Source organism: Silene latifolia, chromosome 9, assembly GCF_048544455.1.
Source record: "Silene latifolia isolate original U9 population chromosome 9, ASM4854445v1, whole genome shotgun sequence".
Classification (NCBI taxonomy): domain Eukaryota; kingdom Viridiplantae; phylum Streptophyta; class Magnoliopsida; order Caryophyllales; family Caryophyllaceae; genus Silene; species Silene latifolia.
The window spans coordinates 40,618,204-40,638,370 of record NC_133534.1 but is presented as its reverse complement, the minus strand read 5'-3'; the positions used below and the strand labels follow the sequence as shown (position 1 = coordinate 40,638,370).

The window sequence follows — 20,167 nt, the reverse complement described above, 5'->3', positions numbered from 1 at the left end:
ATGTCCCATAACTTTTGGAAGATAAGTTGCTATTTCACTATTCTAATTAACATTATATAGCTGTCTCGTCCCAAATAAGTCCAACTACATCTCAACTATAAAATCCCCACATAAAAGACTGACTACCTTGAAAACGGACTTTCACTCTTCTCATTCCATCCCCTTTTCGACTCCATGGGTTCCTTAGACCTCCAACATTCCCAAGGGAAAACCCAAACCAATGAATTCGACCCCGAGACCCCTAAAAAGGGTATCGATGAAGACGATATCTCCCCAATAGAACAAGTCCGGCTAACCGTAACCAACACCGATGACCCGTCCCTACCCATATGGACCTTCCGGATGTGGTTCATGGGACTACTCTCATGTGCCCTACTCTCATTTCTCAACCAATTCTTTTCCTACCGAACAGAGCCACTCATTATAACTCAAATCTCTGTCCAAGTAGCCACCCTACCCATTGGTCATTTCATGGCTGCTGTCCTCCCAACAACCCAATTCCGAATTCCAGGGTGTGGGTCTCAAACTTTCTCACTCAACCCAGGTCCGTTTAATATCAAAGAGCATGTCTTGATATCGATATTTGCTAATGCCGGGAGTGCTTTTGGATATGGGTCAGCCTATGCCGTTGGTATAGTCAATATAATCAAGGCTTTCTATAAGCGAGAAATCTCGTTTTTAGCTGGCTGGCTTCTGATTATCACCACTCAGGTATAAGACCGTCTTACAAAAAACTTACAAGGAGAATATTATTGCTAATTGTTAAAGGTGTACGTACGTACTGTATTTCAGGTATTGGGGTATGGATGGGCAGGATTGATGAGGAAGTACGTAGTCGAGCCGGCTCATATGTGGTGGCCTAGTACTCTCGTGCAAGTTTCACTCTTCAGGCAAGTCAAATATACTATGAACTACTCCCAAGTACTAAACTTTTCAACTTTTGTTGCTTCGCTAATTTTGACTCTACCATTTCCTCTCACAAAAAACTCATTTAGGGTGTGAGTGGAAAAGCACATGGGGGTATCCCACCACCCATGTGGTTAAAATTACGTTAATCATGTCTTATTGTAGTCTGAAATAAAGCGGTCTGAAGCAGAATGGATTGATTCTAATAATGTTATACATAAAGGTCATCAATGACAGATAACAAGATTTAGACTACGAGAGTGAGACTTCACAAAACTCAATAGGTCACCTAACTACCTAAGTAGAATTGTCAAGGAAGGGACCAATAGGCCCCACTAAAATTGCATCCATCCGAGAATTTTCTTATTATAAATAAAATCAAGAGAAATACTTCGTAAAATACAAGAGAATTGCTATCCACTTCACCTAAGTAGAATTTTGCTAGGTCGCAAGTGTTGCAACAAGGTTGAGTTTATTGGTTCAAGGTGTAGGTGGGAAACGATTTCATCCAAAATTCCAAATAATTCTGCAATGCGGTGATCTTGAAATCTATCTCCAAACGATTCCTCATCTCAAGAAATATAATTGAGGCATTAATATCATCTTGACTTTGTCTAAAAAAAGGGACAAATATTAACAAATAGTATTACAGAGATAAGTCACCCTGATGGCAACTGACTCTCAAAACACTTCCTTATGCCAAACTAAAAGTGGTCCTTGATATTTTCTTGAATAATTGAAATGAAAATTCTCAATTCCAATCAATTATAGCATTACCGAATATTTTAAAATGTCCGTCTATGATGAAGTAGGGGGTAAGATATACGCAACGCTCTCCCATGTTTAAAACACACAGAGGTTTTCAACTAATCTTTCAACAAGAATCGCGTTATGAAAAATTCTGTTGGTAAACATTGAACAACCCTAAAAAAAATGCAAGAGAACAGCACACATAGACACTTAATCAAGTGAATCAACACATGGTAGCAGCTATACAAATGATGAATATTAGCAGAATTGAGTACAGTTAGATCACCACCAATAGTTGCTTCAGTAACGCGGCAGTATGAGCTTACCTTAGGACGAGAAAGAAATAGAACCTCTAACCCGCTATCAAATCTCCTGATTGAGGACAGCTGAGATTGTGCTCTTGAATCTTGATTCCAATAGTGTTCACGTGTGAAGGTCCCTTTTTTATCTGAAGCAAAAGGGCCAACTATGAGACTATAAAACTGAAAATATAATTGATCAAATTCAGGAGAATCAGCTGTAACATACTCTCTACGTCCTAATCATTTCTTTACCTTTGATTAAAATACTCCTCACAAAGAATAAAAAAGGTAAATAAATGATTGGGACGAAGGGAGTATAAGATATGCACAAAACAATAGAAATCAAGTAATTAGCATCTTCTTCACCTACTATGTCGAGTTGAGCTATTCTTACTTATGTTATAGTTCCTCCGACTACTTCCTCTTATGTACTAAGAACAATTCTGAACCTAGTACTGTATAAAATTAGCATAGTAACCCACATCAGTTCACAAAAAGTACCCGAAACTTTCAAGGTATGTTACTGTTTAGTAGAAAAGGTACAGAGTAGTAGGTTCAAAACATGAATAAGTAACAAATTTTCATTTTCCTGATGTTCATTTGTGTTTGACGCAGGGCCTTGCATGAGAAGGATGACAAGTCACAGCAGCGTATATCAAGGGCAAAGTTCTTTCTAATTGCACTTGTATGCAGCTTTGTTTGGTATGCGGTACCAGGATACCTATTCCCAACCCTTACAAGCATATCATGGGTCTGCTGGGTATTTTCAAAATCGGTCACAGCGCAGCAACTGGGCTCAGGCATGAAAGGCCTGGGCCTAGGAGCCATTACATTGGACTGGTCGGCAGTATCTTCCTTTTTATCCAGCCCTCTCATAACCCCATTCTTTGCTATTGCAAATATTTGCGTAGGCTATGTTTTGATCATGTACATATTCATCCCCATAGCTTACTGGGGACTAGACTTGTACAGCGCTCGAACATTTCCCATTTTCTCCTCACACTTATTCACAGCCCACGGTCAGATCTACAACATTACGGGGATTGTAAATAACCACTTCGAGCTAGATATAACAGAGTACGAGAAGCAAGGACAAATTCACATGAGCATGTTTTTTGCTCTGACTTATGGCTTTGGATTTGCTACCATAGCATCCACTCTCACTCATGTGAGCTTATTCTACGGAAGGTAATACTACTACTTGAGTTTTTACACATCATCTTTGGACTCTAAACCATTTTTGGACCCAATTGTTGTAACTCTCTATAACATGATATACTGGCACTATTATGTCCAATTTTGATGTGTAACACAAATGATAAATTAAACAGAGAGATCTACGGAAGATTCCGTGCATCATACAAAGGAAAGGAGGATATTCACACCAGGCTCATGAGGAACTATGAAGACATACCATCATGGTGGTTCTACCTACTGCTTGCAGTGGCTATAGCAATTTCTTTTTTGCTATCCATCTTCTTGAAAGAACAAGTACAAATTCCTTGGTGGGCACTCCTCTTTGCTTGTGCCATGGCTTTCATTTTCACTCTTCCGATAAGTATCATAACTGCCACAACAAACCAGGTAAACAGAGCCATTCACATTGAGAATAGTCTTCACTCTTTGCATCTTGCATAAATCAGTTATGTCCAGACTTGACCAGAGTCATGTTTCATCTATTAAGTCCATATCGATGGAACATATATTTACCTTAACCTCACGAATAAGAAAACAGCCAAGAAACTCAATAATTTCAAAGTTTGAGAAATCAAAAGGGGCTGTCATGACTCACGAGTCATGACAGTTATTATAAAGATTACAATTTGGAGCCTAGGGTTTCTCCCAGTTCCCTTTAAGTTTCCAAAAGTTGTGTAGTGGACCAGTGGTGTTCGGGTTGGGATGCAAAGGGGCCTTTAGCCATACTTGTCATAGAGGGAGTGGGGGACTTTAATCTCCTAGATCCAGATTTGACGCCTTGACCAGACATGAGTTGGCTTGTTGAACTGGAAATGGGTGGGGGCAGATGTGACCACTTTACCTTATAGTATCGGATATGAAACATAGAGACCAAGAAATACCATTAAAAAAAATTGTGGATTCTAATCAGACTAGAAAACAGAACATGATGTAGGTCCTGGGACTCTTATTTCACATTAAGAAAATCAATCAGACAGATGTGAACTGTGGATAGTATATGTTAGGATTAGGGATGGGAGGAAGATAAAGATTGTACCACGAGAATCCTATTTACTGAATTTAGTACTCTGTATTCGTCAAGGAGAAAGAGGGTAGAGAGACAGACATCCTTCCTGTAGACCTTAAAACATAGAGCTTTTTTGAATTTGGAGAATGTATTTCTCAGTAAGGAAATATTAAGTATTACAATAGCATATTTTGTATAATCGATAATATAACCTGCCTTCATCACTCATCTTTTACACTTCAAATGCAGACACCAGGCTTGAACATCATAACAGAGTATGTCATGGGTATCATACTACCAGGACGACCAATAGCCAATGTTTGCTTCAAAGTATATGGTTATATGAGCATGGCACAAGCTGTTTCTTTCCTCAGTGATTTTAAGCTAGGTCACTACATGAAAATTCCACCGCGTTCAATGTTTTTGGTTCAGGTATGACTCCCAACATAAAATTCATCTGAACTTTGATTTATATAGCACTGCATCCATCTACATGTAGATTGTAGCCACTAGAAAAAATATGCAACAAAATCATAATTTTATAAACAGGATCCAATCTAAACACAAATACTCCCACAACTGCAAACTGCACAGACAGGGATCACACACCTGAATAAATGACAACAGTAACAACAACATTACAGTGCATTACAGTGTGTGTGTGTGTGTGGGTGGGCGCGGGAGGGGGGGGGGGGGGGATAAAGGATCTTACAAATCAGTAGTTCCTTACGGTGACAAATTGCATTGAATGACTACTACTTCACATTAGGCACAGGGGGTCTGGGGTAATAAGTGCTTCATAAAATCATAAAATCAAGTTATTGAAAGATGAAACAAGTTATTCTAGATCCATTTTAAATCCAAGCTTCCTTAACTAATAAAGCCACTTCTGACTCTTGCGATCCTTTTCCATGATTTTCAGTTCATAGGAACCATTCTAGCTGGTACAATCAACATAGCAGTGGCATGGTGGCTGCTTGAATCAATTCACAATATATGTGATGATAGCCTGCTTCCACCTAACAGTCCATGGACTTGCCCCGGTGATCGTGTGTTCTTTGATGCCTCGGTGATATGGGGCCTGGTTGGTCCCAAAAGGATTTTCGGAAATCTAGGAACTTACAAAGCCATGAACTGGTTTTTCCTGGGAGGTGCAGTAGGACCCTTATTAGTTTGGTTCGCCCACAAGGCATTTCCTAAGAAATCATGGATTCCATTAATAAACCTCCCTGTACTTCTCGGTGCCACAGCTAGTATGCCACCAGCGACTACTGTAAACTACAATGCATGGATAATAGTTGGAACAATTTTCAACTTGTTTGTCTTCCGTTACCGAAAGCAATGGTGGCAAAGGTATAATTACATTCTTTCTGCAGCTTTAGATGCCGGGGTTGCTTTCATGGCAGTTATGATATACTTTTCACTGGGTGTGGAGAATAAAAACTTGATCTGGTGGGGTACTAATGGCGAGCACTGTGATCTCGCAAGTTGTCCAACAGCCAAAGGCGTAATAGTTGATGGGTGCCCTGTCCACTAATTTGTGTATAGTGTATATGGCTTTAGTTTGCTAGAACATAGTAGTGTGAGTTTCCTAATACTTCAAGACAAGAGAACACGTGGGACAAACCAGATTGCAGTTTATAGTATTTAAATCCCATTTTCAAAATTTAGCTGCAAAACAATGGTCAAATAAAAAAGATGCTTGTACGTTTATTGCCTAATGAGCATAGAAAAGCCAAGAGTACTTCCCCTTAGCTTTTTTTTCTTTGACTTCTGTGATGTACAAATTCTATAATAACTGCTAAGTTCAGTGAAGGTGTCTGTGTTCACTCTATCCATTCCATAACACTACTGTGATCAAAGTGGTATCTGGGATTAATGGTCTACCCTTAAGATTTCGCTTTTCTATATTGTACCCCTCCCTTTTAAAAATATCATACCACCCCCCCCCCCTCCTCTCCTCCGAATTTTGTTACTTAAATCCAAACCGTGTTCTAAGTTACATAAAGTTGACTCTTTCGTTAATTGTTACCGCGAACATAGAAATTTTTCTATGATGTACCACTTTTGTCACTAAAATTCAATTCAAGACCAAATTTCATTTTGTCTTCTTTATTCCTTTAGTTTGCATTACTCCATTTATATTTTCTTTTCGTAATTTATTTTCGCAGTACGTTTTTTACTCATTTTAGTACATTTTGCGAAATATTTTCCATTTGATACCCTTGACTTAAAAAACTCTAAAACGTTAGTTTTCTCCATTGCTAGCCATGAAACCTTTTAGATTAATCAAATTTCATCAATTATGGATGACAATTGAATGTAAAGTAATACTCCCTCCTATTCATTCATTTCCTCCCTCATTCCTTTTTAGGTAAGTCGGGTTTTCTTCCCTCTTTTCTTTTTTGGTAGTTTTTGTGTGGTCCAATTTTAATTACATATGGAGTAGAGTGGAATAGAGTGTTTTGTGTGGTCCAAAATCATTTTCTTAATTTTTGTGCAAAATAGAAGGGGGAAGAAATGAGTAAATAGGAGGGAGTATTAAATTTGTTAATTACATGATTATGATCAAATTAAAGCTTTTTTCATGTTTTTAGAAGTTTCTGTTCAATTTAGGGATTGTGGTTAATTACAAAGTATTATTTTATGGAAGTTGGTTTTGGGTGGTAGTAGGCGGCGACACGGTGGAAGACGGCAAGGGAAGGGAGCGCAGACGAAGGGCGGCGCGGGGAGGAGCGGCGAGCAGGAAGGCGGCAAATCGGAACACGGGTGTTTGTGGGGTAATTATAAAGGATGATATAATGACTGATGGATGTTGCCGGCAATTGCCGATGGTGGCTAATGGTGTAGCACAAAGTATTAATGTCATTATGTCATGCAGTACATTGTGGGATGGTGTTTGTCGATGAATCATGCAGTACATTGTGCTTGCTTTTTTTTTTCTTTAATTATTTTGATGTAGTACGAAGGGGAGCCTTGGCGCACCGGTTAAGGTGTTGCTTTGTGACCGCACGGGTTCAAGTCCTTGGAGCGGCCTCTTGCCAAAATGGCAAGGGAAGGCTTGCCCCAATTACACCCTTGTGGTGGGACCCTTCCCAGACCCTCGCCTAGCGGGGACGCCATCGTGCACCGGGCTGCCCCTTTTAATTATTTTGATGTAGTACATGCTACACCATAGACAATAGTCACAGAAGAAAGTAGCCGAAGTCCGCAGTGATAATGGGTGGGTGGAGGCTGGCGGTGGTGGTTGGGGCAACAACAGATCGTGGGGAGATGGTAAAATGGTGAGGAGATGGGGAGATGGGGAATTGAGAGGAGAAGAAATGAAAGGGGTAGAATGGGAAAAGACGTACTGCGATGAGTAAAAAGCGTACTACGAAAATAAACATCCTTTCTTTTATATTCCATTAATTTGCTTGATCTTTTTCCCAAACTTCACTTTCTCTTAATTTTTTACCTCATTAATCTCTCTCCTCTATCCCTATAATTTTGCCTTTTCTTCTCCAACTTTGTAGAGAGAGAGAGGAGATGATTAAAATTGATAGGAATTATGTGTCAAATTACGTCAAAATGGAGGCTATGGAAAGAAGGGTATATGGTAAAAAAAAAAAGTTTGGACATCAAAGAGGTACATTGTAGATCCTTTTTACGTCCATGTAAACAACTAACTATGGTCAAAGAACTTTGGGCATGATTTGGAGAGTGTGATACATTCGAGAGGGGAGGGGCAGGCAGTGTACAGCATAGAAACTCCCGAAAAAAATGGAGAGAATGAGAAAGAAACATGGAAACTGTTGTCACACAAATAACCCTATTCACAATGATACTACGATGTGTTCAAAGTTTAACTATCTAATATTAAGAACCCATAGCCAATGTTCTCCCAGACATTGTCCAGAAAGTTTCCATCAATCTGCTTTTGAGTCTCGATCACTTTTCCACCATGACTCTTAGTAATACTTGTCGTCCAAGATTCCAATGATAGCATACCAGATACAATAACTTTCAGATTAGGTATCACCTCATCCTACTTCATTCTGATTAAAGTGCCCTAATCCAATAGGAGGTTGCATGTCACTATGTCAGCTTTCACCAATTCTCATGAAATGGTAGTAGAGAACCAACAATTTTTATTTATAACAAGAAAGAATTGAACTTCTTCCAGGAAAGGCCATCAACTCACCCTACTTATCACCTTCACAAGTTGAAATACTTTTTTTGTTAATTCCTTTTCTTTCAGTCTCTTCTCTCATTCTATTCAACCTTCTATCTACTTTTTTTACTTGCACAATTTCTTTGGATCACGCTAACCAACTCCAAATTATTTGAGAACTAAGGCTTTGTTGTTGGAGGAAAAGCAGGAGGGGTAATGATGGCAAGAAACTACTACAGAAGGAGACTACATTTCACAAAATTACTAGAGTATCACAGCAAGAAAAAAAGTAGTAAGAAATAGGGGAAAACAGTTTCATGCCAAGGCAAGACACCACAGGTCAAATATATGTATTAAAACAAATGGAGTACCAGTATTTAATCTGATTATTTGGCCAAACACCACTGGTTATATTCATCCATTCTTATGATGAATGAGCTTGAACTATGTGAACCACCACCACCGTATGCCTGCAGAACAATATAGACAAAAAATTAATACAGAAGGAGACTAATCTCAACAGAAGAGAAAATAAATAATAAACAATGTATATTGCCCAACCTTTGCAATTTCTGAGGTGTCTGTAGCACCATCAGTAGTTCTCAGACACATTTTCAGGTTTCTCCGTTGCATGAACACAACAGCTCCAATTGGCCTGAACACAACAAAGTAACAGAGGGCTGCAGTGCTTGAGATCAAGCACAACAAGGGATGATTTATCTACCAAATTTACAGTTCAGAGCACAGTTTAATATTCAAAAGCTAAATAATATATTCATGACAGAAGTAGTTTATGGTGTATCTTTCATGCAATCACAATACTCAGAGCACTGTGATGTAATTAGCTGCAAAATAGAATATCTCCATGCTACTGCCAAACAGGGCCCATCGATGCGGCAACTTTAAGGCTTAAACATGTTCAAATATACTTCTACGTCACCCAAATCCTAGAATCTTCTTTTATTTATAGTTGCTGGTCTGACACTTTGTTCAAGGGCTAAAATTACCTCAAACCAGCTGCTGCACTTTTCAAACTAAGTTCTTTACCAATTTCATCACTGAGATCCGGATGGCTATCAGCTCTAACTCCCTGTAATTGTGAAAAAAAGAAAGAAACGAGCAACTATGAAATGGAAGTGCCATTGTGCCAATAGAAACAGAAGCTTTGACCTATAAAAATAATGGTGAATTTTTAAGCTAGCAAAAAAGTTGAGAAAATAATACTCCCTCCTATCCATCCTTTTTTCCCCCTTTGAAGTGGGCACGGAGATTAAGGGTGGGGAGTATAATATTGATAAATATATGAGTGGGGTTTGGTAATTAGAGAGAGGTATGAATAATTATGATTAAATATTAATAAAGGAGATGGGTGGGGTTTGGTTATTGGAGAGAGGTAGGAATAATTAGAATTAAATATTAATAAAGTATATAGTGGGGTTTGATGAGTGGAAAGAGGTAAGAGTATAATATTAATAAAAACTTTCTCAAAAAGGAAAGAGGAAGAAAACCTGAATAATCCGTTTTAGGAAATAGGGAAGAAAAGAGTGGATAGGAGGGAGTAGTTTCTTTAAACATCCCCATAAATCGAAAGCTGAAGTATAGCTATATATAGTGCTATGTACTTGGAAATCCGATGTTAATAATCAAAAGACTCAGAGCTGTTGAGAACTTACGAGACACTCCCCGTAGAAACCTCGACCTAGTCGGAGCTTAAATCCTTTTTCCACGAACTCTTGTACGGTATCCTTTTGTGTTGACATGTTAGCACGACCCATGGCTATTAGTTCCTCAGCTTTCAATCCTAGTAGCTGCCACACAAGGGTCACCAGATTTTTACAAAAGCATTATGTATAATTGTATATAACTTCAGCCCACAACAACATTACATCGCTATACTTTAAAGGCTCCCACCTACGACATGATAAGTACATCTTACCTTACTCTTACGTTGAAAACACTACATGACTTTCCAGAAGACGCATATTGAAAATCACCTCTATGCATCGACCAAGGTATTTTGCAATATATGAGGCTCTAACATTTTATCAAGTTATTTTGCTTTACTCACTTCGTCCTCTAAAGAACGTCACCTTTCTTTTACAGTTTGTCCAGAAATTATTGACGGCTTTTATAAGTTTAGTATTATACTAGTTTGAAAGCCCGTACTTCGTACGGTAACCCTTGATTATTTTAAAACTAAGTTATAGAACATTATCGAATAGGCGTTTCGAAGTTCAAATCTTGGTGTCACATAATTCTAAAAAAAATGAAATATCCTAATCCCTTATGGTCTCTTGATACGTACTTGATTCTAAGCATTAAGTAGCCTCTAAAGATTTGTTCTCTCGAATTCTAGAAAATTTATTAAATACTAATCATCATAAGTGGAAGCCAATCGGGGCGCTTTGATAGCCCCTATGATTAATATAAAGATAAGTGTTTCGAAGTTCAAATCCGGGTGTCACATAATTATAAAAAAAATGAAATATCCTAATCCCTTATGGTCTCTTGATAAGTACTTGATTTTAAGCATTAAGTAGTCTCTAAAGCATTGTTATCTCAAATTCTAACAAAATTTATTAAGTACTAATCATCATAAGTGTAAGCCCATGGGGGCGCTTTGATAACCCTTATGATTAATACAAAGACAGGTGTGAAATTAATGAATAGTTTACATTTGCTATATTTTGGTAGGGAGAATAAAGTAAATGTAAAATATTGACTGCGACAGAGGTAGTATATATTTTGTTTGAACCATATACCTACCCTTCAAATATGGACAATTTACTTACACATGTAATTCTTATCAGTTAGTCATTTCAAATTTTTTTGTTCAATTAATAAGACCGTCTTACATAATAAAAATAATTAATCTTCTAATTACTGATACATAGAGTTCATTTTTATGTTCTTTCTTTCACAAAGCACATGTAAAGTATACTCCCATGATCTTATTGTTATCATTCCACCGTAAAGGCGTAAAAAATAAACTCGTATATGTTTTTGCCCACTATAAGCAAACATACAATTTAGTGATCAGAACAAAATTATAGTTTGTTAAATTTTAATTTTATCCGTTAATAAGAAAAACTCTTAATAGCTCACTTTCACAATAGTTAAGTGACTCAAAAGATTTTGGGTTGATTCCCAAGTTTCAAGGATGACTTCTATTTATAATCATAAGATCACCCTACCTTATGCATGATAATCTTTCAATGTGGGACAAATCTACTATTTATATATAGTATATTCACAACACCTCAATTATTTTTCAATGTGGGACAAATAACATACTAATAAATACACCATCTTTTTCACATTTAGCTCGACATCCAACCCATATCCCGAAATACGAACAATTGCTACTCATTATATCTAATAGTAGTTATATTTAATATTTAATAATATGAGCAAATACTACTCCCTCCTAGTCAGGGTTTCTTCCCCTTTGATGTGGACACAAGATTTTAGGAGATGATTAAAGAATGAATAAAGGAAGATGGTGGGGTTTGTGAATTGAAGAGAGGAATGATAGAAGAGAGGGATGAATAAAATAAGAGTAAAAGTTAGGTGGGGTTTGGTGATATGAGAGAGGAATGAATAAAATAAGAGTAAAAGTTTCCAAAATAAGAAAGGGGAACCTGAATAATCTGTTTAAGGAAATAGGGAAAAAAATAGTGAATAGAAGGGAGTATATGTTAATATTCGTACGTTCAACATCCAATCCGATTAATAATGAGCAAATACTAACAAACTAATCTTATCTAGAGTCTAAAGTTGTTCGCACGTATATAGTTAACATTTGTGTAATTTTATCTTATTGCTAACAAACTAATCTTATCTAAAGTCCAAAGTTTTTCTTACGTATAAAATTAACATTTTTTTCTTATAAATTTTAAGTAGTTTTTAAGGGTTGGACTCTCTAGATGTAAAAAAATGTTAAAACATGAAAAATTAACATTATGTAATGTTACTTTTAAAGTCTCTTATATAATAAGAATACTACTGATGTATGTTCGTTATTTAAAAATTCTGCTTAAAATTATAAAAATAAATAACTTATTGCTAAACTACTAAATTTGAGTAGAAAAGGAGATGATATAACAATATATAATTATATAATTGTGAAACCACCAAAATCAAAAGTATAATACAAATAAATTTCAATATTGTGGAGGTAATAATACAAACTTTATAAGAGTTATCTAAGACAATATTTAAGAGACTCAAAAGATTTTGGGTTGATATTTAAGTTCCAAGGATTACTCATATTTATAAATCATTGGTTCACTCCTATCATTGGTTCACTCCACATTATGTTAATCTTTCTATGTGAGACAATTCTACTATTTATAATAATAGGATCAGCACACCTTATGTTAATCTTTCGATGTGAGACAATTCTGCTATTTATAATAGGATGACCACACCTTATATTAATTTTCCGATGTGGGACAATTTTACTATTTATACGTAGTATGTTCACCATATCTTATTATTTTACAATGTGTGACATATAACATACTAAGAAGTATGTCATCTGTTTTGCACCTAGTTCGACATCCAACTCGATTTAATAACATTTTGTTCTTTGGATTTTCCCCCCTTAACTGATGTACGAACTCTGTTTGCAAGTCTTTTAATTTAAGTACATATTTAAACAAAAAAAAGTTGAAGACGGATAATTCCGTCTTAAATAAAAATTCAATTCATGGATAATAAAATACAAATAAATTTGTTATTAAGACTACATAAGCTGTTATGGCCTATGGATTTTTTAGGAAAATGTTTTTGTAGCATTTTATTATGAGTGTGTTGGCGGTTCCTAGAGCTAATATGCTAGCTGAACCTTGAGCTCTTTGCTATACTTGGATTTCTTCAACTGTTGTCCGCTTAATTGTTTGACTAATATACAGTGAGTTGGTCCCATTGTAATGAAATCATACCTAACTCATTTTTTATATTCTCATTCTCATTAAATTGAATTAATCAATATTAACCGCTTTTAAGACTTATTAATTATGGAGATCATGCATACTTATTGTTACATTTGTTAGTTAGTCTTATCAAGGTCACTTGTATCGGTGTTCGATTGTTAGATTAAAGTATAATATAATTGGATAATTGAATCAAGAAAATCAAGGTCACTTGTATTAATGTTCGATTGTTAGATTAAAGTATAATATAATTGGATAATTGAATCAAGAAAATCAAGGTCACTTGTATCAATTTAACTGTTAGAGCACAACAAATGTAACATATAAGGGCTTTTTAAGACAATACTTAAGAGACTCAAAAGATTTTTGGTTGATATTTAAGTTCAAAGGATGACTCACATATATAATCATAGGATCATCACACTTTATGTTAATCTTTCGATATGGGATAATTCTATAATTTATAATTGGACGACCCCACCTTATGGTAATTTTCCGATGTGGGACGATTCTACTATTTATTCGTAGTATGTTCATCACACTTACATTATTTTCAATGCGGGACATATAACATACTAATAAGCACGTCTTCTTTTTCTCACCTAGTTCGACATCCTATACTGTCTATTAATAATCGTACTTTTTTTTTCTTTTTTTGTGTGCAAATGATATGAAATTCATACTCTAATAATTTCATTTTTTTTATCCCAAATCTAATTATATAATTTTTTTACGATAGTTTTTTATCAAATGAAATGTAAAATGTTTTTATATAAACATGACTTGGATATATAATATAGGAAATATATACTATAATAATTAAACAATATCCACTTTATTTTTTATATCATATTGTGGAGATATGATACAAAATTTTAAGAGCTCTTTAAGACAATACTTAAGAAACTAAAACATTTTAGGTTAATACCTAAGTTTCAAGGATGTCTCCTATTTATAATCATAGAATTGACCCACTTTGTTAATCTTTCGATGTGGGACAATTCTATTATTTATACGTAATATATTCTCCACACATACATTATTTTTCAATGTGGGACATATAATGTATTAAGAACTAAGAGGTACACTATCTTTAGTCTGTGCAAATGATATAAAATTTATACTCTAATAATAGCATTTTTTATCACGAATCTAGTTATATTATTTTCATAATTTTTTTAACAGTACTTTGTTGTCAAATGAAATGGAAAAGTTTTTCTATAAAAATTGGAAATATCACTTGAATATAATTTAGGAAATATATATATTTTATAATAATTTAAAGATTCTCCATTTTATTTTTTACATAAAAAAATATTATTTATGATATTTTCCTAAAATAATTTTTGATGATGTGGACGCTCTAAAATCGCTCGTAAAAAGCCTCTTTTATAAATATATATAGAATATATAGACTAGTTTAGCTCCCGTACAATATATGCACGGTATTTATAAAATTTTACTTTTTAGTGTACTCCGTATTATTTATGGAATTTAAATTGACAATTCACTTATTTTTTATGTTTCTCATCACTTTATTTTGATTTGAGCAATAAAAATTAAAATTGTAAAAAGTCATGAAATGAGTATTTTAATGAAAGTTTTCTTTTTACCGAGAAATTAATGATGTTATTTTTAGAATATTTTTACTATTATTTTTTGTTCAACTTCTTATCAATAAAAGTCAATGAATTTTCATCATACAATTATTTTAACAAAAAACGTATACAGTTTTTTTATCATATAATCATGGAGATAAATTTATGTAGAATGTGAAATATATACTCCCTCCCATCCACTCTTTTCTTCCCTATTTCCTAAAACGGATTATTCAGGTTTTCTTACCCTTTCCTTTTTGAGAAAGTTTTTATTAATATTATACTCCTACCTCTCTCCACTCATCAAACCCCACCATATCCTTTATTAATATTTAATTCTAATTATTCCTACATCTCTCCAATAACCAAATCTCACCCATCTCCTTTATTAATATTTAATCATAATTATTCATACCTCTCTCCAATTACCAAACCCCACTCATATCTTTATCAATATTATACTCCCCACCCTTAATCTCCGTGCCCACCTAAAAGAGGAAGAAAAGAGTGGATGGGAGGGAGTAGAATGTTTCAAATATTAAATTTATTAAAAGATTGTGCCATAATCACCTTCCATACCTATAATATATGATAAAAATATTACGCTTTATTTTTGGAAATATGGTTTAGGCGGGAAAAATGAGAGCTTCACCTATTCTTTTAGTAAATAGGGGATTTGAGTAGCATTACAAAATCACCCTAAGAGATAGGAACAAACTAGGAAATTTTTAATGAGAAGTAAGACTTATTTTAATGATAAGGTATCTGAGGTGCTTTATCTCACTTTCTAACCCATCTTTCGGGATAAAACTCTATTTTATATGTGAAATAATGTTTCTCTTGTCAATGTGGAATAGAGTAGAGCACATGGTTATATGATGTGAATTTACCAAGCCTCCATAAGAAACATCTCAATATCAATCAAAACACAGGACCTATCCCCAGACATGCAGAAAATGAGACAGAATGTTATCTTCCTAAGCAAGTTTGTGTAAACAGTCACACAACCAGGACTCCAGGAGCAAGAATAAAGTAATAATGTTATACTCCGTATAACAAACCATGAACAAGAAACAAACATTGTGAGTTTGTGACACAAACCTGGTCATACATATGGGGATTAGTGATGCAGTTCATTTTGGACCTCCATTCTGAGATACCAATGGTAAAAGCCCGGATGTCAGGCAGTTTCCATTGGCGTAGATCTCCGTCTTCAAGATACTTCAACAGTACCTCTATGCAAAGTTGACCATTTGACTTCAGAAGATTATCAGCAACAACCTGAATCAGGAGAAAGGATGTGATTTTCCCTGCAATCGGGTTTGAAAATACGCTACATGAGTCCAAAGGATTAGAATCACTAACTTTATCTTCCCTTGAACTCAAACAATCAACCTTGCTTGAAAAATATTCATACGCAGCCCTAGAGCTACTCTTCTCTGTATCAACATGAAATGTGAGGTTTATGGCATCTTTAGGAGAAGGGATCTTTTTCAGTGTCGATTTCCGATGGTCGAAACAAATAACCCTAGCACAATAAAGTAACTAGCTAAGTTCACCGTGAAAAATAAAATAAAATAAAATAAAAAATTCCATAACTGAATAGCTCAGTCAAAAAGGATTCATAGGCTTACTCGCACGCCGTCTTCCTCGAGAGCTCTCCTGCAAATCCTTCGGGACCAATGAAATCGAGAAAATAACATGTCTTAAGACCTTCGAAACACACATCATCAACCCTGTAATTGGGAGTCAAAAACCATCATACGTGTTCAGATTACAAGCAATTTTCCATTTTCCCTCTGCCGACTATTAAAGTTACTTGCAGGACTTGAGAAAACCCTATGCTTACCTTCACCCTTTCAAATTCGAGGCCACATATACCTTTTAAATTAAGATAACATGCCAAAGTGTGATGAACGCGCCCATTCCTTCGGACGCAATGATTCATTGCTCTTTTGGCTTTAGGTTATATGGCCTAGATTAAAACGACTCTCGCCCCCACCCCGTACGCTTCTTTTCTCAAAAAATGCCCATCTTTTTATCCTTCTATGTAATCGACTTGTAAAGGCTCAACCCCCTCACCTCATCTAAAGTAGGTGATTATAGGCTAACAAACCCAAAAACACTATAATTTACAATTCCAAAGACATTCAACCGGACATAATTCAATGATAACGGTGAAAAGTGAAACTTAAAAGGTAAACGCCAATACAGACAGATTTTTGTATCCATTCATTACAACTCCGATATAATTGGCGTCAAATGCCAAGCTACGGTCCATCAATCAAACACACAAATCACTTAAATATCAGAGGTGCTAGTGCATTGCCTAAACAAATACTCCCTCCGACTTGAAAATTTAACAGTATGCAATTATTCACATTCAGTAACGAATTCTAAATTCATGCATACAATATCGAATACCGAAGGCGCTAGTGAATCAATCAGACGGAGAACCTCCTCAATATAATCTAACAAAACAAAATGCGAAACACATAAACAAACCAAAAAAACACAAAATTACGCAAGAAAAGGAAGAGAAAAAAAGACACCTGAAAGGAACAATTGAAGAGAAAGGCAGAATGAGGCAAGGAATACCAAGACAAGAGTGATATAAATGAGCGAACAAGGCGGAAAATGCGCCGGAAAAAGAGGGGTAATTGTACAACACCATCACCGGCGTGTTAACCTCGGCGGCTTTAGCGATGGCTTCTAGGGTTGCGTCTGATCGTAGACAACGTATGTGAGATGTAAATGGCGGCAATAACGGCGGTAATAGGCGGCGATAGTGGTGGCGGAGGATAGAGAATAGCATTGGTGCAGTCCGAAGTGAGGTGTCGGGGATTACTCTTTGTTCTTTGTAGAGATGTCAGTGGGGTGGTTTTGGCGGGTCGCCCCGCACCCGCCCCACTTGGGACGGGGAGTGTGGTGGGGTGGGTAATGATTTGATGGGTCGTGGCCATAGACCTGGTAAAACGGGTCAATAGGTCGGATTTGGGTCGGGTCAATTCGGGTTTCTCATTGATTTCGGGTTAATTCGGGTTTGTTGGTCGGGTCAGTTTCGGATCAAGCGGGTTGGGTTGTTTCGGGACGGGTCATTTTCGGGTCAATGAATTATAGAAAAATTGTCATTTCAAGTCTTTTCGGTTCAATTAGAGTTATATTTTGTCGGGTCATTTTCGTGTTTGGTGGTTTCGGATCGGGTCATTTTCGGGTCAGGCCAGTTCGGGTCAAGAAAGCTCGGGTCATGTTCGGGTCGGGTCGGGTCAATTCGGGTTTTCGGGTCACATTCGGGTGATGTAGTTCGGGTCTCGAGTCAGCTTTTTCGGGTCGGGTCAATCGGGTCGGGTTGCTTTTGTCAGGTCTAGGTGCGGGTATCACATGAGACCCGCCCCACACTCACCCCGCCCGCCCCGCATGTCCCTGCTCCGCTTGTACCCGTCTTACTCGTAAACCTAGACAAATTTGTACAATATAAAAATAAAAATAAAATTTATAACTTAGATAAAAAGCCTAAACCTTTTTTTCATAAACCTAGACAAATTTCATCTACTTAGTTCTTACCCACCCAAATACCCAACAAATTTGTACTATATAAAAATAAAAATAAAATTTAACTTAGATAAAAAGCTTAAACCGTTTTTTCATAAACCTGGACAAATTACATCTACTTCTTAGTTTTTACCCACCCAAATACCCAACAATCTATAACCCAAATACCCAACAACCTAAACCCCAGAGAAAAAGAAATCATAATCCTCAAACTATTTCATGGTTTGAATAACTTGTTTACTAGTTAATTGAATGTTAGACTATTTTGCGGAAACTTATTTGTATAAGATGTACGAGACTAGTATGTTTTAGATTCAAGATTTATATTTTTTAAAATTGTTTTGTGAGAAGATAGGTAATTTGGCGGGTCCCCACGGGACGTGGACGGGTTTGAAAAGTTCAACCGTCGCGGGTCGTGGGGCGGGTGTGGGTACGCATTATAGTTCGCGGGTGCGGGTTACCCCTCCTCCGCACCCGCCCTGCTCCGCCCCATTGACATCCCTAGTTCTTTGCCTACTCACTTGAACGGTTTGACCATCCACATATATGTTCCTCTATTTTCGTGGGGTGAGCAAAAACGGTTTTATTGTACTAATCGCGACCTATTTGTATATTTTGTTAAATCTTAAATAAAATACTATCTAATATACATGCATTCACCATTTTGAGTCAAATTAAAATATTTAATTCGCAGTTCGTTCATTACGACATTATAAAAACTTCTCTTAATAATTATCTTTAATTAGTTTTTAATAATTACTCCCTCCAATTTTCTTTTATCTTCCCCTTTCTTTTGGTCACAAAAATTAAGAAAGGGGAAGAAAGAAGGAATAAAGTAGAATAAAATATTGTAAGTTGTGAAATTTATAGGGAAGAGAAAATAATTAATAAAGAATGAATAATGAATAAAGAATAAATAAAGTAATGGGAGTTGTTGATTTTTTAGGAGAGAGAAATTAATAAAAAAAATGAATGAAACTTACCAAAAAAGGAAAGAGGGAAGATAATCAAACTTGTGTGAAAAAAGAAAGAGGGAAGATAATAGGAAATTGGAAGGAGTATTTAATGGCTCTCTAATGGTCTAAGTTTTACTCGTATAACTTTCTCAAAATATTATATTACTTGGATATAAATTTATTGTTAGACACACTTAAACCATTATAATCAAATTATTTCAATATAATGGATATTATACTCAATTCAAAGCATTTTTCGCAACAAACGTAATGATTTATATTTTATAATTTTTTGTAAATATATGTTTTTTTTTACGGAAATTTCCCATATTACCCCTTAATTTTGTCAGATTTCCCATGATACCCCTACTTTTAAGAATCCGCCCATGGTACCCTTAAAGTTCCACTTTTGTGCCTGCGGTACCCCTTTATGTAACCGCCGTTAACGGAACCTTAACTTTTAATGACGTGGCAATAAGTATTAAATCAAAAAATATGAAATAAAAATAAAAGTTTGGCATTTCCCATGTTATCTTGTACTTTATACATTTTTCCTCAGATATCCCTGAGATGTAACAATTTTCTCGTGGTATCCTTGAGCAATTTTCTTATATAGTTTTCCCAACTAGATTCCTTATTTAAGCAATGTAATAGCTTGATAAGGAAGTCGTTTCGCTATCATTCTATGTGTCCAGGCCGTCTAACCCATGGTGCACTATGTGCACTGACACTGGGCCTTAAAATTTTGGGGCCCAAATCTTAATATACCCATATAATTGAAATAAAAAAAAGTTAAAGCAATGAAGCAAA

General features: G+C 35.7%; 2 protein-coding genes across 4 annotated transcripts; one reads left to right on the top strand and one right to left on the bottom strand.

Moving 5' to 3' along the window:
- The first annotated feature begins 82 nt into the window (after positions 1 to 82).
- LOC141599637 (oligopeptide transporter 4-like) lies at positions 83 to 5,995 on the top strand. The gene is made up of 6 exons (XM_074419714.1): positions 83 to 711; positions 793 to 890; positions 2,574 to 3,146; positions 3,290 to 3,542; positions 4,411 to 4,593; positions 5,084 to 5,995. The coding sequence occupies exons 1-6, from the start codon at positions 175 to 177 to the stop codon at positions 5,696 to 5,698; spliced, it is 2,259 nt and encodes a 752-aa protein (XP_074275815.1). The 5' UTR covers positions 83 to 174; the 3' UTR covers positions 5,699 to 5,995.
- Positions 1,772 to 17,791, bottom strand: LOC141599638 (uncharacterized). Of its 3 annotated transcripts, none has more exons than XR_012523881.1 (10): positions 17,402 to 17,791; positions 16,484 to 16,585; positions 16,215 to 16,377; positions 15,951 to 16,130; positions 9,988 to 10,122; positions 9,322 to 9,404; positions 8,876 to 8,994; positions 8,686 to 8,784; positions 3,373 to 3,525; positions 1,772 to 2,104 (listed from the first exon to the last, which is right to left on the bottom strand). XR_012523881.1 is itself a non-coding variant. In XM_074419715.1 (9 exons), exons 1-8 carry the CDS (start codon positions 17,662 to 17,664, stop codon positions 8,701 to 8,703), a joined length of 1,104 nt encoding a protein of 367 aa, XP_074275816.1. In that variant the 5' UTR covers positions 17,665 to 17,791; the 3' UTR covers positions 1,772 to 2,104; positions 8,686 to 8,700. The 3 variants fall into 3 exon arrangements, 1 of the variants encoding a protein (XP_074275816.1); XR_012523880.1 differs by having other exon boundaries at positions 8,876 to 8,969; XM_074419715.1 differs by lacking the exon at positions 3,373 to 3,525 and having other exon boundaries at positions 8,876 to 8,969.
- Positions 17,792 to 20,167: the final 2,376 nt, after the last annotated feature.

Coding starts and splice junctions, on each gene's coding strand:
- LOC141599637 (XM_074419714.1), top strand. CDS start 175: ATGGGTTCCTTAGACCTCCAACATTCCCAAGGGAAAACCCAAACCAAT. Junction 3,543..4,410: donor TAACTGCCACAACAAACCAG/GTAAACAGAGCC, acceptor CTTCAAATGCAG/ACACCAGGCTTGAACATCAT. Junction 4,594..5,083: donor GTTCAATGTTTTTGGTTCAG/GTATGACTCCCA, acceptor CATGATTTTCAG/TTCATAGGAACCATTCTAGC.
- LOC141599638 (XM_074419715.1), bottom strand. CDS start 17,664: ATGCTATTCTCTATCCTCCGCCACCACTATCGCCGCCTATTACCGCCG. Junction 16,586..17,401: donor TCTTCAATTGTTCCTTTCAG/GTGTCTTTTTTT, acceptor TCCCAATTACAG/GGTTGATGATGTGTGTTTCG. Junction 16,131..16,214: donor TGAGTTCAAGGGAAGATAAA/GTTAGTGATTCT, acceptor CTCCTGATTCAG/GTTGTTGCTGATAATCTTCT.